Source organism: Gigantopelta aegis, chromosome 13 (assembly GCF_016097555.1).
Source record: "Gigantopelta aegis isolate Gae_Host chromosome 13, Gae_host_genome, whole genome shotgun sequence".
NCBI classification, from domain to species: Eukaryota; Metazoa; Mollusca; class Gastropoda; order Neomphalida; family Peltospiridae; genus Gigantopelta; species Gigantopelta aegis.
Genome location: NC_054711.1, coordinates 25,630,618 through 25,648,456, shown reverse-complemented (window position 1 = coordinate 25,648,456; position 17,839 = coordinate 25,630,618). Strand labels below are relative to the sequence as shown.

The 17,839-nt window shown below is 36.8% G+C and overlaps 1 protein-coding gene across 1 annotated transcript in view; it reads right to left on the bottom strand.

Annotated features, from left to right (window-relative positions):
• LOC121387240 overlaps positions 1-17,839 on the bottom strand; it is a 159,672-nt gene that overhangs the window by 132,277 nt on the left and 9,556 nt on the right. Inside the window, exons 4-12 of the mRNA XM_041518265.1 lie at positions 17,801-17,833; positions 16,929-17,169; positions 15,441-15,629; positions 14,816-15,001; positions 9,506-10,095; positions 8,922-8,999; positions 6,278-6,316; positions 4,922-5,488; positions 3,180-3,263 (exon numbers count right to left, since the gene is read on the bottom strand). Of these exons, the coding sequence (XP_041374199.1) occupies positions 3,180-3,263; positions 4,922-5,488; positions 6,278-6,316; positions 8,922-8,999; positions 9,506-10,095; positions 14,816-15,001; positions 15,441-15,629; positions 16,929-17,169; positions 17,801-17,833 (2,007 nt within the window). The remainder of the gene's footprint in view (positions 1-3,179; positions 3,264-4,921; positions 5,489-6,277; positions 6,317-8,921; positions 9,000-9,505; positions 10,096-14,815; positions 15,002-15,440; positions 15,630-16,928; positions 17,170-17,800; positions 17,834-17,839) is intronic.

Below are 17,839 nucleotides of genomic sequence, written 5' to 3'. Positions count from 1 at the left end.
ACGTGACGATACACTATATACAAACCTCGCATACATACTAACCCAATATTCACAGCTGTCTGTACATGACGATACACTATATACAAACCTCGCATACATACTAACCCAATGTTCACAGCTGTTTTTACATGACGATACACTATATACAAACCTCGCATACATACTAACCCAATGTTCACAGCTGTTTCTACATGACGATACACTATATACAAACCTCGCATAGATACTAACCCAATATTCACAGCTGGTTTTACGTGACGATACACTATATATAAACCTAGCATACATACTAACCCAATGTTCACAGCTGTTTTTACGTGACGATACACTATATACAAACCTCGCATACATACTAACCCAATGTTTACAGCTGTTTTTACGTGACGATACACTATATACAAACCTCGCATACATACTAACCCAATGTTCACAGCTGTTTCTACGTGACGATACACTATATATACACCTCACATACGTACTAACCTAATGTTCACAGCTTTTTTACATAAAGATACACTATATACAAACCTCGCATACATACTAACTCAATGTTCACAGCTGTTTTACATAAAGATACACTATATACACACCTCGCACACATACTAACCTAATGTTCACAGCTGTTTACATAACGATACACTATATACACACCTCGCATACATGCTAACCCAATGTTCACAGCTGTTTCTACGTGACGATACACTATATACACACCTCGCATATATACTAACCCAATGTTCACAGCTGTTTCTACGTGACGATACACTATATACACACCTCGCACACATACTAACCCAATGTTCACAGCTGTTTTTACATGACGATACACTATATACACACCTGGCATACACACTAACCCAATGTTCACAGCTGTTTCTACATGACGATACACTATATACAAACCTCGCATACATACTAACCCAATGTTCACAGCTGTTTCTACGTGACGATACACTATATACAAACCTCGCATACATACTAACCCAATGTTCACAGCTGTTTTTACATGACGATACACTATATACACACCTGGCATACACACTAACCCAATGTTCACAGCTGTTTCTACATGACGATACACTATATACAAACCTCGCATACACACTAACCCAATGTTCACAGCTGTTTCTACGTGACGATACACTATATACACACCTCGCACACATACTAACCCAATGTTCACAGCTGTTTTACATGACGATACACTATATACACACCTCGCACACATACTAACCCAATGTTCACAGCTGTTTTACATGACGATACACTATATACACACCTCGCACACATACTAACCCAATGTTTACAGCTGTTTTTACACGACGATACACAATATACAAACCTCGCATACATACTAACCCAATATTCACAGCTGTCTGTACATGACGATACACTATATACAAACCTCGCATACATACTAACCCAATGTTCACAGCTGTTTTTACATGACGATACACTATATACACACCTGGCATACACACTAACCCAATGTTCACAGCTGTTTCTACATGACGATACACTATATACAAACCTCGCATAGATACTAACCCAATATTCACAGCTGTTTTTACGTGACGATATACTATATACAAACCTCGCATACATACTAACCCAATGTTTACAGCTGTTTTTACGTGACGATACACTATATACAAACATCGCATACATACTAACCCAATGTTCACAGCTGTTTCTACGTGACGATACACTATATATACACCTCACATACATACTAACCTAATGTTCACAGCTTTTTTTACATAAAGATACACTATATACAAACCTCGCATACATACTAACTCAATGTTCACAGCTGTTTTACATAAAGATACACTATATACACACCTCGCACACATACTAACCTAATGTTCACAGCTGTTTACATAACGATACACTATATACACACCTCGCATACATGCTAACCCAATGTTCACAGCTGTTTCTACGTGACGATACACTATATACACACCTCGCATATATACTAACCCAATGTTCACAGCTGTTTCTACGTGACGATACACTATATACACACCTCGCACACATACTAACCCAATGTTCACAGCTGTTTCTACGTGACGATACACTATATACACACCTCGCACATATACTAACCCAATGTTCACAGCTGTTTTACATGACGATACACTATATACACACCTCGCACACATACTAACCCAATGTTCACAGCTGTTTTACATGACGATACACTATATACACACCTCGCACACATACTAACCCAATGTTTACAGCTGTTTTTACAGGACGATACACAATATACACACCTCGCACACATACTAACCCAATGTTCACAGCTGATTTACATGACGATACACTATATACACACCTCGCATACCTACTAACGCAATGTTCACAGCTGATTTTACGTGACGATACACTATATACACACCTCGCACACATACTAACCCAATGTTCACAGCTGTTTTACATGACGATACACTATATACACACCTCGCACACATACTAACCCAATGTTTACAGCTGTTTTTACAGGACGATACACAATATACACACCTCGCATACATACTAACGCAATAGTCACAGCTGTCTGTACATGACGATACACTATATATACACCTCGCATAAATACTAACCCAATGTTTACAGCTGTTTTTACAGGACGATACACTATATACACACCTCGAGGCATTCAATATACGTTCAGCCAACCGTTTTCGCTACCATTTGCTTGCCGACAGTTTCCAGACATTTTATTTCAATTTATTTCAGCGCTTTTATCCAGTTACGGTTCAAGCACGCTGTACCTGGCACACAAACACACACACACACACACACACACACACACACACACACACACACACCTCACATGACTGGGCTATCTTCCCTGATCAGTGGGTTAGTGAGAGAGACGTCTGTGTAGTGGCATTATACCTAGTTGTTGAGTTGTTGAGTTGTTGAGTCATTAAAACTAACTCAGGGTGGAAGCAGGTACCGATGTTTGAACACAGTACCTTTCAGCCTCGAGTCCAATGGTTTAACCACAACACCACCAAGTCCGATGATTTTGAGACGCACACAACAGTAAGAAATATTAAACATCTGTTATTAATGTCCTAGCTACCGTGCAACGACGTGGTTCATTGGTTATTTGTTTGACGGGTAAAGCATTTGATTGACTTCTGCCTGACATGCGCACTAACCTGGTCCACCTGTGACTGGAGAAAGCGTGACCAACGATGGTTTGTCTGTGGGCGGTAAAACTGGCCGTCGTGGGAAGGGACTCACTGTAGAAATAAAACGGTTACAAGTTGTTTGAATCATTGCATTTCAGTTTCTTTCTTTTTTTTCATTTCAACATATTTTCGTTCTTATATCCAATTAAGATTCTAGCACGCTGTCCTGGGAACACACCTCGCCTGTCTGGGATGTCTGTCCAGGACAGTGGGTTAGTGTTTAGTGTGAGAGAAGAGGGTGGGAGTGGGAGCCGGTACCAGGCTGCGAACCCTGTACCTAACAGCCTTATGTCCGATGGACTAACCATGACACCACCGAGGCCGGTGAATCATTGTAGTGGCAAACACCAGTTTAATTGTTGCGGGGTAATACTCACCAACAGTGAACGCAGAAGACAATTTAATATTAAAGAAGTTTAAAGATGAGACTGGTTATTTCTGATAAAACCGTGTCACGATAACAACAGTTCGAATATATAATATTAATATGACTTCACATGGTTTGGTTATGATCATAAAAATACACTAATAATTACTTCTGTTTTTTTAAATTATTTTTGTATATAATTAGGCGTTAATGATAGATTCAGTATTTAAAGGAAACTCGCTACATTTAACTTGTTCAGTAGTAGTAAGAGATCTTTTATATGCATTTTTCCATAGACAGGACAGCACATACCACGGTTGTGGGACACTAGTTGAGACATGAATAAACTCAATGGGCCCGACAAGGAGGTTCGATCCTGCGACGCAAGCATCCCAGAGGAAATCTTTGTCAACTGAGCTATACATCATGTAATGTTTTGTACGTGTCATTCAATTTCAATCAGCAGGACCGTACCCTCTGAGGGACGGGGGGGGGGGGGGCAGTTGCCCCCTTAAGAATCTCACTCCTTTGTTACTCCAGAAAATAGCCTACACATCTGAGGGTTTAATTTGTAGTGTTTCATTTGTTTATAAAAAAAGTAGTGCCCCCCCCCCCCCCCCCCCCCGGATTTTTATCAGGATACGACCCTGGTCAGTATGTTTTGCGTATAATATTACAGGTAATGGGTTGTCATTTCGTGATGTTTAAACTTTATCATCTTTGTAAATATAATTTCTGTCGGTTCATCTAAGAGAATTAGACGGAAATTGTTTCCCCTTGATTTGGGAGTAGCTCCCATAGGTGGCGTTTTGGTCAAGTTAAAGGTATGGACCCATGAAAATGCACACTATGTTTGGTTAATCTACAAACCTGTAACACATTTGGATAAAGTTACAATGGAGTGAAACATGAGTCTGTGACTTTGAAATGGTGAAATATCATCTAAAAACAGACTAAAACTCGACTCCATAGCTGTTACTTCTCGGACGTGATATTAAAAAACACCTGGATGACCAAAAACACTTCGAATGTACGGAAATGAATAACCTAAATAATAAAATCTAAGTAAAGAATGATTTCAGTTATCAAAAAACGGCTATAATACTAACAAATATGCCTTAGTGTTTAAAAACTAGGGTATGTGCCTTTAATGTTTCACGTGCAGTTTGCAACACGTGTCATTCAGCCTAGACGACCGACAGGGCACGTTTTTTTTATTATTGGTGTGTATGTTTTCTATGAGGGGCTCTGGAGTTGAGGAAAGCTCTTTTATTTTGAAATGCAATGTCCATATCACTTTCTATCCTGTTATGTCTTTAAATGTTGAACATACACAACTCACATGAGTAAATCTGGTTGCCGACAGCACTGACTGCCTGCTTGCCCAATGCGTCGTAGGACGACGCGTAGTAATAGTAGGAAGGGCCACTGGCGGCAGATCGCAGCTCCCCGGTGTCAGCCTTATCCACGCCGATAGTAAAAATCTTCACTCCCGCTTGCTTCAGTTTCTCTGCCTCCTTCAAGAAAGATTTCTGTCCGGCGCCCGTCTTCGTCCCGGTTACGAGAATGACTCCATTGGGAACGCCCGGTCGGTCGCCCATCTTCTCGGTAAACATGGTGGACCGGATGTACTGCAGCGCACTTCCGGCGTTAGCCTTTCTCGCTTTCAACTTGGGGCTGAATTTTCTGATGGCGGCTTTCATTGCGGCCTTGGAGTTGTATTTGTTCAGGTGGAACTGGACTCGCGCCTTGTTGGCGTAGTTGACGAACGCCACCCGCACGGCGCCTGAGTCGATCTCGGCGTTCGAGATGAGGTTCTGTAGGAAGGGGACGTAAGTACGACGGAACACTTTGGTCTTCATGCTCGGGCTCACGTGGAACAGGACGATAAGGTCGGCTTCTCCGCTGTCTGGAGACACAAGATAAAAGAACAATACATAAATAAATAAATAAACAAATAAACAGAAGAAAAAAAAAATTGCTTTGTTTAACGACACCACTAGAGCACATTGCTTTATTAATCATCGGCTACTGGATGACAAATATTTGGTAATTGTGACATATAGTCTTAGAGAAAAACGTTTGTTTTGTTTAAAGACACCACTAGAGCACATTGATTTATTAATCATCGGCTATTGGATGTCAAACATTTGGTAATTGTGACATATAGTCTTAGAGAGGAAACCCGCTACATTTTTCCATTAGTAGCAAGGGATCTTTTGTATACGCCATCCCACAGACAGGATAGCATATACCACGGCCTTTGATATACCAGTCGTGGTGCACTGGCTGGAACGAAAATAGCCCAATGGGCCCAGCGATGGGGATCGATTCCAGACCGACCGCGCATCAAGCGAGCGCTTTACCACTGGGCTACATCCCACCCCACAAACAGAAAGAAACACATATATAGAAAGGACCCAGTAGCAGACGGAAGCTCCTTGAATCAAGTTAATGCAGATATGTTTTTCAGAATACATTTTGCTAGCTAATTAACACACCAACTTTCGTGCAAACTTTAACCATTTTTCTGGCACTATAAAATGTCAGAGAAGAAATCCACATCAACTACATCATACTGATGACGATAATAATGGTAACGATTATTATGAGTCATCATTATCAGCATCAACAGCAGAAATGACCATCATTATAATATAATTGCTTCAATTTTCAAATGAATATATTTAATACTTACTGTCTAAAGAAAGACTGGTAGCTTGTTCACTGACAGTTTCTGAAAGAGAAAAACAGCGAAAGCGTAAAACAAAACAGGTACACACAGCAACAAGGCCAATATGTTCAGGGCAATATTTAAGTTATTGCCACAGACATCGAGTAGCTATAACTAACACACTGAAATATCGGTTTTATTCCATGGCTAAGCCTAGCATAAACTAATATGGGCCAGGTAGTACAAATATTATAATGATTCAGATACCAGACCTGATGCTTATAAAGCTTTAGAGTCTAGACTCAAGACTCTAACAGAGTCTGATACAGTAATGTCATAACAACGACATACAAATTGTATGTGGGTGACGTCATTAAAGATTGAGTCTGGACTCTAAAGGTTTTTTTTAACAACTATGATGGAGTTCCTAACTGAAGGAGGAATATAAACAGAAATACATAGCCACTTGAAATAAAATGAACCAGTCACATGTAATTCAAAGTATTACATAATTTATTTTCTGAGTTTTACGTGACATTTTATTTTAGATCCGGATTAAAAAATATATATATATATATATAACCGTAAATAAAATGTGTCGAGTGCGTCGTTAAATAAATCATTTCTTTCTTTCGATACAAAATGAGTGCTATTGTTCATTATTCTTGTTAATTTTACCGGAACTGTCGGTCACACATAAAGACATCAAGGATTTTTTTAACAGTATAATGGGAGTATGTTGAAATACATTTACTGACCATTAGCTTAGATCATGCTGATAACACCGACACACACTCTGGTAACAAATAGTCTTTATATATTCAATGCAATAAACAAGTTTGCAATCAAATTCAGGATGGTCCCTTAATACACAAACTATACTGAAATAAAAACAAACAAACACAAAAATAGCGTGCACGTAAATTTCGCAATTCCTATAAAATAAAATGAGAAAAGTAAATAGTAAACACACACTTAGTGAATAAATATTTTATTACACCAGCATCTGCAAAATAAATGACATTCTGTTGTGTTGGATCACTGCATCTACAGAATATGGTAGCATGCTTTCCGATACATTAACACCAGGCTACAGTCGTTAACTATAGTTGCTTTTGAATTATATTACTCTAACATGCAATATATACATGTACCTACATACATGTGTGATATAATTAATTATTGCACGTGTATCCGTGCCGTATAGTTAATTAATATAGGAGTATATGAAATATATTAAATATGCATTCCGTGTTTTGTTCATTCATGATTAGCGTGCATGCTATAGATTCATCAATGTGATAGCACGTGTGACTTGTATCCTGTCCCAACCGACACTGAAATGACTTTTGTTGAGATATCGTGTCCATCGATTAACCAGACGCCCAAATCATTTACTTTTTGTGTTTTAAAAGTTTGTTTTGTTTAACGACACCACTAAAGCACATTGATTTATTACTATTCTGCTAGTGGATGTCAAACATTTGATACTTTTGACAAATAGTCTTAGAGAGGAAACCCGCTACATTTTTCCATTAGTAGCAAGGGATGTTTTTATATGCACATCCCACAAACAGGATAGTACATACAACAGCCTTTGATATACCACTCATATGCATGGTGCACTAGCTGAAACGAGAAATAGCCCAATGGGCCAATGACGGAGATCGATCTTAGACCGACCGCGCATCAGGCGAGCGCTTTCCCACTGGGCTTCGTTCAGCACCCTTTTATGTTTTGCTACATAAATGTATATAACGTTTTTTAATGTGTTTCTGTCCTCTGCTGTATGGGTTATTGTTCCATTTATTTTTCTTTGACACACATTCTGTTTTATATGTTTCCATCTCTCGGTATATATTATTATATATCCTCATTATCATCACTTGAAGCCAGCATATTATACACAGTATATGTTACAGGTTAATTCTTCATATCCGATTTAACAGTCAACATATAACAAAGTGATGTTATCTTTGCATACTTAACATGTATTATAGTGATATTTTGCATATCTGACTTTTTTGTGGTCAACATACATTAAATGTATGTTAGTTCCAGATACCAGGTGAGTTCCAACATTCCATAGGCGCTATATTTCGCTTATCCATTCACTGCATTCATCAACATGTGCTATATGTGTTCTCAAACCGTGCATGTTATATAATAATATTATGTCAATTCTGTTACAAGTTTCCTTGACCATCTCTTGTCGTCAGTAGCCAATACATGTTACATTCCACACGTTACATATCATGTTACGTACGTGTTATATTATCTCTTAACATGATATGTTTTACACAATATCGCGTAACATGTATTCCACGTGTTACACATCATGTTACATATGTATTACTGTTAATGTGTGAACATGATATATATGTTACACAATATCGTGTGACACGTTACATTCCACATGATATATTATGTTACAAACGTGTTATATCACATGTATTAACATGATACATGTTACTTAATGCCGTGTTGCACAACTCTGCATACGTGTTATAATATACTAATATTACATGTGTTAACATTATATATGTTACACACTCTCCTGCCGCAGTGCATGTTATATCCCACGTGCTATGGTATATCGTGTCTCCATGACAAGTACACGTGTAGTTCATTCATCCGTGCTTTGATGAAATAGTTATATGACCCTGACCTTCTCCGGTGGAAGACACGGTTGCTGGTTTTCTAGGTTCTTCCGGTTTTACCATCGAACTTCCTGTAGACCCAAGTGCTATGAGAAATACAATATTTATTTTCGTTTTGAAAGATAATATTAATTAAATAGCCGTATCAGTTTGAAAATATGGGGCAGACCCAAAAACAAAATGTAGCAGTTAAACAATAGATGACTTCTTAGTGTTTTACGCTCCTTTTTTTCTCTCTTTTTTTTGTTTTTTTATTATTATTATTATTATTAATGAGGATTTTTGTTGTCGTTTTTGGGGGTAGTTTTCTGTCCATAGCTGTAGTTTACAATTACTAATAAGTATACTATTTATGTACAGGACATTCTATGTTTCACAAGATTTTGTTGTTGTATAAATTGAGACAAACCGTGTGGATATATTTAATCAAATCGCTCTTCTGCCCCTTAATAATTCTGTACATTTATACGTGTGAAGGTTTGACATTTTTCCTAAGTCAGTTTTTGGATTTTAATTTTTGTTTTATTTTAACGTTTATGTGAAATATATTCATATGATGATAATAATAATAATAATTTTGTTTCCCACTTACAATCCCGATCTCGAATACGTGCGGCAATTTGATTGGCTGTCGTATCACTAAAGCGTGTATAATACAAATCCACTGGTTCACTTGCCACAGACCGAAGTTCGTTCTCATTGGCGGTTGCCAAGGAAATGGAGTAAATTTTAGCTCCAGTGTCTTTTAGCACTCTTGCTTCTCGGAAGAACTTTTCTCTATTGAAGCTATCTTTTGAATCCGAGACCAACAAAACAACATTGGGAGCGTCAGGCCTGTCTCCTTGCTCTTCTGTGAGTATTTTCGTCCTCACGAATTTGAGCGCCTCGCCAGCGTTTGCCTTGTTCGATCGTAGTTTGGGTTTGAGTTTTTTGATAGCGCCCAGGAGTTCGGCCTTATTCGTGTACCGAGATAAGCCGAACTGGAGACGTGGTTTGTTCGCGTAGTTGACCAACGCGAACCGGAAAGCGCCAGTGTCTACGTCCGCAGCCGATACCAGACTACTGAAAAATGGCACTAACGTTCGCTTGAAGAATTTTGGCTTGATTGCCTGAGAAGCTTGAAATACTATGACAATGTCGGCTTGTTTTCTCGCTGAAAAAGATTCATGCGAAACAGGAAATAGTTAGACAGAAGAACAGAAAAATGCAGTAGAAGTAATGTTGGCAGTTTTCCTCAGTTATTTTTTTTTTTTTTTTTTTTTTTTTTTTTTTTTTTAGTGATAATGGTCACCGTAAACATGAATTTATGATTATTTATATTGTTGTGGTTTAGGTTGGGTTTTGTGTGCGCGAATATTTTGTTGATTTTGCTGTAGTTTTGTTGTTGCTGGGGTTTTTTTGTGGTTTCATTTTTAAGGAGGTGTCTTTATTTTCAAAAGCAACCAAATACAAACTATAGGAAAGCAAATAGCAGCACAGACTCTCAAGCTATTGGAACACGTATAAAAAGAATGTTCATTAATATCCATTAAAAGATTAAAATATGCCTTTTGTGGAATCTAGATGTACAGAAGGCAGAAACATATACTAGTATGTGGAAAAGCAGGATAGGTATCAGAAGATGCATACAAATATATAGTCAAAGTGAATTCTAGAACTTTGGCTGAGAAAAGCTATATTTCTGTTTCTTTCATATCGATTGAAAACAGATAAATACTTTTTCAGGATATACAGCCCCCAGACGCGCAAAGTTGCATCAGCATCCATAGGCCTACTGATTCAGATATTAATAAAAGTGGTATAACAACTCATGTTATATAAAAATATATATAGACGGTAAATAATTGTACTTAGTCTTGTATTTAACAGTTATCTCCCTTTAGGTACTGATGCTAGTTATTTGTGAACTCTAATTTATTGTGGTATACAATATTTTTAAATTGTATTGACAGCTTTAAAGCAAACAAAGGAAATTATACATTTGATGAATATTATGTTTCAATTTTTGCCAGTTATGCAGTGTTTTCCAAGATGTGGTATAAATATTGCGTAAATTGTATCAATAGATTTGCAATCATAATATATATACATGTATATACAATTTTTTTTTATTAATTGAAATTAACCAGAGAAAGAAAATAACATCTAGTCATAAGAAACGATTCCTGTCAGATATGTCAAGTGACAGGCAATAAACTGCCAGTAATATGACTGCTTATAAACGGTTATAAACGTTTATAAAAGGTCACTACAATCGGTCACCAAAATCGGTCACTATAATCGGTCGATGCAAACGATCTCTGCAGGATCAGGATGTAGTGCATTCTATTTTGGAAACGATTGACTTAAAACCCTTTATGAATGATGATGATGATGATAATGATGATGGTAATGATAATGATGATGGTAATGATGATGATAATGATGTATTTTATTTTCGCGCCAAATGTATATGTGAATAAGAAAAGAGTAGAAACTCACATGTCAGTGTGTTAGATGGGGGGCGCGTGTCACTTTGCATTTCTGAAAAACGACAAACGCAAGGCTCGAACTTCGTTGTGTGGGGTGTGAAGTAATCAATGCTTCTTAAATTTTAATTTCGAACAAATGTTAGAAATTGAGATACATTTCTACAAGTAGACTGCTTATGGGACTTAAAGTGCAACTTTTTTACACAGCAATGCAGAAACCGTTAGATAAATACGTATGAAAGCTTACGATTTATATTTATCTCTTCTTCCGAATGTATCTAAAACAACAGCTTGGGAAACTAATTATTACAAATATCTTAGGTCATATCAAAGTGTTACATCCCACTAGAACATCAAGCGGGACGTATTACCGCGACGTCATACGAAGACGTCATCGATGGATGCACCATAACCTTACCGGAACATCAGTCAACAAGTTTAGTGATATAAATTAAAATAGTATATGGGTAATAAATAGGATATTAAACTGGCTACCATTTCGTATCACGTTTATGTCCCACGGGAAATAGTTTTCATTGTCAATGACTAAAGCTCGTGACAATTGAAAATTATTTCATTCGGGACATATACATGACACGAAATGGAAGCGCGTTTAAATAGCCAATAATGGTGTATTTTGAGAGGCTTTTTTTTTTCTTCCTCGCCCCTCTTATCTTCGAGCCTTGTCAACCAGATGCTCAATGCTACCTCAACAATGCATATCACTTTCCATTTATGGCGTGAGCAGAGGGAAGATTTGGGGGTGTTTTGTTGGGGGTTTTGGGTTTTGTTATAATCATATTGTTTGATGCCCGCTACTCTCTAAACGATCACCACCCACACACATTCCTGGCTGTTGCCGCAGGAAACATAACTCGATTGTTTTGTAATTCTTTACATACGATTATTTAAATTCCTTCTTTTTCCAAGTTTTGTATGTGAAATTATTAACATCACTTTAACATAGGTCAAAACCTTATATTCTTGTGACTCTTACGATCTTCATTCATTTATGGCTATTTTCGTGCGTGTATCCAATTAAGGTTCAAGCACGCCATCGAGACTAACACCGACACTGTCTAAAGATAGCCCGCTTTCTGTTGTCAAATTATTGTAAAATGTAACTGTTTTTGATATTCGTGGACAATATCAGTTGTTTCTGATTGTTCAGCGCCTATAATAACTACCATCTTTTGACCAACCGATCACAATGCATATTTGTTTTGACCAGTCATGTTACCTATTTGTTTTTGAACAATGACGTTATATGTGTCTGTTGAACGATTATGTTTACTGTTTCTTTTGACCAATCACATATCATGTTTCCATTGACCAATCAAGTTACATGTTTGTGTTGACCAATCGTGTTACCTATTTATTTTGAACAATGACGTTATATGTCTCTGTTGAACAATTGTGTTTAATGTTTCTTTTGACCAATCACATATCATGTTTTCGTTGGCCAATCACGTTACATGTTTGTGTTGAACAATGACGTTAGCTTTTATATCAGTCGTTTGTCTGTGAAATATCACACAGTAAAGAATTGTTTTCTTATTAAACTTCTGTCATGTGGCGGTGTCTTGTGAAGTCAGAATTTGTTCCCAGCACAGACGTACACGAACTTAAAGTAAAAGGTGGTATATAAAATGGACTGGTATTATTTCTAACTCAAAAAGGTAATACGATTATGGCATCATTTGCCCCCACATGACACGCGGAGTAGAAGCCTAAGTCCATGTAATGGTCCAAAGTAAAATATATTTTTAACTTGCTATACCAACGAATGAATGTCATTATATACCTAATAACTCCAAGGAGTCTCGGGTAAATTAATTACTAAACAATCTAAACAAATAATAATGAAAACATAATATCAGCATAATATTAAAGTAGAATCGCTACATAACAGTTGCAAATGCCATACTTTTGCTATTTTCATATCTATTTTTATGGGTATATTTAGTTTACATTTCAAAGGAAAAGTTAATGAATACTTCTTGTGGGAAGTCGCAGATATGTAATTGTTATATAGCACCTTTAAACATCAATGAAACTCTAAAACTACAAAACACATCGATTTCATTAAACGAATGCATTTGTTTACAACAGAGAATTAACAGGTCAGTTTTGTACAGGTTTTTGGTTATGGTATCAACACTACAAGTGGTGGGACATCCTAGGCCTACAGCGCACATGCAAATCCGCTGCTACACAAAGATACAACAATTTAAAAAAACTAAACTCCTGAAGTACAACGTAGAACGTTCTTGAAAAACTAACGTTCAAAATAAGTAACAACACACGCTGCTCTGAAAACAAATAATGTATAAAGATATCAGTTTTAATTATACACGTTGGAGCAATGGGTCACTATTCAAGATATTATAGTTAAAATTAATTAGTCTTACCTGGTCCGTTAGAATTTGTTTTAGATTTACCACGAACTGAAAATAAAATAAACAACAATAAAACAAAATATACTTAACAAAATTAGTTAAGAGTTAGTCATTAATTTCGTTGCGTATGCATCTGTTATAGTGTACTCGTTAGCCAATACAGCTTAAGTATCAAAATTACAATCCACTTGCATTTCCTTGCGTAGAATATGAATAATTATGCTCATCATATTCATCTTGTCATTCTAATGTTTTTCGATGGTGTGTAATAGTAAGATATTATATTTATCACACCTGTGTGTGACACTGAGATTTACTTCACGAGTGTGTAATAAACACTACATTTACTACATTAGTTTGGGATAGTGAGATATTATATTTATTATATAAGTGTGTGGTAGTGAAATGTTACATTTACAGCACAGGTGTTTGATTATAAAATAGTATATGTACTACATGAGGATGTGATAGTGAGATATGACATTTACTACGTGAGATTTATAGTGAGGTATGACATTTAGTACAAAAGTATGTAATATAAATCATCTTTACTACTGGAATACCTGACAGATGTTATATTTACTACTCGAGTGTGTGATAGACGTGTTATTTACTACAAGAGTAAGAGATATATATGACATTTGGTACTTGAGTGAGGTGAAAGATATGGAATTTACTACATGGGTTGGTGGTAGATATGACATTTACTACACGAGTTAGTGATATACACGGGTTGGTGGTAGATATGACATTTACTACACGAGTTAGTGATACACACACACACATTGTATATAGAACATATTCTATACGAGTGAATGATAGGACATTTACTATACGATTGTGTGACAGATATTACATTTTCTACAATAGTGTGTGATATATATTACATTTACTCAGATCATTTTACTACACTAGTGTGAGACATATATTTCATTTACTATACGAGCGTGTGACAAATATTACATTTACTATACTAATGTATGACATATTACATTAATTACATGAGTGTGTAATAGATATGACATTTATTACACGAGTATGTGATAGATATTACATTTATTACACGAGTGCCAGACATATGATAACTTACGACTAGCGATCTGCTCCACCAAGTCTTCACGAACATTAGACAACTCGTCAAAGTTCTCGATGTCGTAGAAGTTCAGTTCAGACGCCATTGCTTCCAACTCGTCTGGCGAATCAAGGTTTATTCCAACACTGACAACACAACCGAAACACATAAAGACATTATCACATGCTCAAACGTCATCTTCTGTTTTGCTTCTTTTTTTTTTTGTTCGTTTTTTTTTTTTTTTGATTTTGATTCTGGTTTTGTTTTGTTGGTTTTGTCGTTAGTTGTTGTTGTTGTTGTTGTTGTTTCTTTTTCTTTTTCTTTCTTTTTTCTTTTATTTACTTCTTTTTTTTGAGTGTGGGGTGGGGGGGGGGGTGGAAGTTGGAGTTTGCAGTATTATATATATGGCATCACAGCTAATGCTTGGGTTGTTTCTGAGACATTCACGTGTATAGTGACCAGCGGTAAGTTTGGTAATCCAGACATTTGGTAATTTGTTCCTAGACTGACCGCGCACCAGGCGAGTGCTGAACCACTAAGCTACGTCCCGCCCTTTTTAAAATTCAAGTCGCAGTTTGAACTCACCTGTACACGAAGGCGCCGTCGTTACGTAGATCCTCGGCTGCTTGGATGGTGCGAGACACGTCGATGTTGGCGTTGGCGTCAGTGACGACGATCACGGCGTTGGGCACGTCGGCTCTGTCGCCAGCGTCGGCGGTGAACATCTGGCGCCTGACGGTGTCGAACCCAGACGCGGCGTTCACGGAAGACGACCTGCATGTGGTAGTGGAAATCGGTTAAAAGATAATCGCTTATTGGGTATAATCTGTTTTCACCAATCGAATGAATGTCATTATATACCTAATAACTCCAAGGAGTCTCGGGTAAAATTAATTACTAAACAATCTAAACAAGTAATAATGAAAACATAATATCAGCATAATATTAAAGTAGAAGCGCTACATAACAGTTGCAAATGCCACACTTTGCTATTTTCATATCTATTTTTATGGGTACAATTAGTTTACATTTCAAAGGAAAAGTTAATGAATACTTCTTGTGGGAAGTCGCAGATATGTAATTGTTATATAGCACCTTTAAACATCAATGAAACTCTAAAACTACAAAACACACCGATTTCATTAAACGAATGCATTTGTTTACAACAGAATTAACAGGTCAGTTTTGTACAGGTTTTTGGTTGGGGTATCAACACTACAAGTGGTGGGACATCCTAGGCCTACAGCGCACATGCAAATCCGCTGTTAAACTATTGATTACTGGATTTTTTTATATTTGCTTTTTTAAAAATTCTGCCCATTTTCAACTCTATCCTCCCCCTCTCCCCATCCCGAGTCAGGCCACCGATCCTATCGGAGGTCGGACTCTGGATGGGCATGTTCGAAACCCTAGTGGCATATGAGCATGTTAAAGTAGTTATCTAATCTACAGTATATATTAAATTGATGGATTTTTGCTATTATGATAATGTACGTATTGTCTTGTTCTCTGGGATAGCTTTTCCTGCCCGCTTCGCTAATTTTACCTTTAACACCTGTTCAATATCGGCTTTTCTTTACGTTCGTATGGAAATCAAGACAACCGCCAACTATGTTTCTGATATATTTCATCATTCAGATTCTAGAGTGAATTAATTGTTGGGGGTTTTCTTTGACAACCGATTATGGAATTCATAAAATTGATTATCACAAGTCAACCGATCAATTTGAAAATTACAATTCATAATCGGAACATCACTGATACAATGATGTCCATGGAAATAGATTACACAATGTTATAATCGATTATCACTTCGCTCTAGAACCTAATCGATCAATTTTCAATTAGAATCCATCATCCTACACAATTAACAATCCTGGGCCCCGTTCCACTAATCGATCTTAGCGCTAAGATCACCTTAACTGCATAAGGTAGTTATGAACTTAAGGTGATCTTGGCGCTAAGATCGCTTCGTGGAACGTGGCTCTGATTTTTTCCCCCAATACAATCGATAAAAATCCCTTGTACCCAACCGATTATCGATTATAACCGATCACCGGACCGCCAGTCTACCTGTAGGTGAAGGAGATCTTGTCTATGCCGTTGAGCAGGTCTTGTTTCGTACCGTACTGGTTCAGGTTGAAAAGCGCAAACGACCGACCCTCGTAGATAGCGGCGCCCACCCGCACCGACCCTGAGTCAACGTCCGCCGCCTGCACCACGTTCTTCATGAACGACAGCACGCGCCGGTGGTTGTCACGTGACATTTTGTCAGAGAAGTGCAGCAGAAAGACAAGGTCAAGGTCTTGTGAACCTGAATAATAATAATAATAATAATAATAATAATCGATAATAATAATAATAATAGTCGATTATAATCTGTAACAATAAATAATAATAATAATAATATCACGTGATATTTTGTCAAAGAAGTCCAGCAAAAAAACAAGGTCACGGTCTTGTGAAGGTCGGGTACGCTGTTCTGGATACATATAATACACTATAATGTATATATATATATATATATATATATATATATATATATCTATATATATATATATATATATATATATATATATATATATATATATATATATATATATATATATATATATATATATGTATATATACATATACATACATATATATATATATATATATATATATATATATATATATATATATATATATATATATAAAATTTAAAATTGATACAGAATGCAAGATGATTTAGTTGTAATATGTTTTACAGGATTATATCGATTTTCCATAAGAATCAGGGGCCTAATTCACAAAGGTCTCTTAGACTCTGCTAGACAACAAAGCATCCTCTTTGCAAGTCTTTTAGCATTGCACTGCGAGGTCGCAAAGTTGCGAGAGTTTAATGAACTAGGCCCCTGGTGTGTTAAATATGATTAGCTTCCCAAAATTAAGAAATCACTTACTTCTGAGCTTGTTATGCTTCAAACTCTGGGCGCCTATAA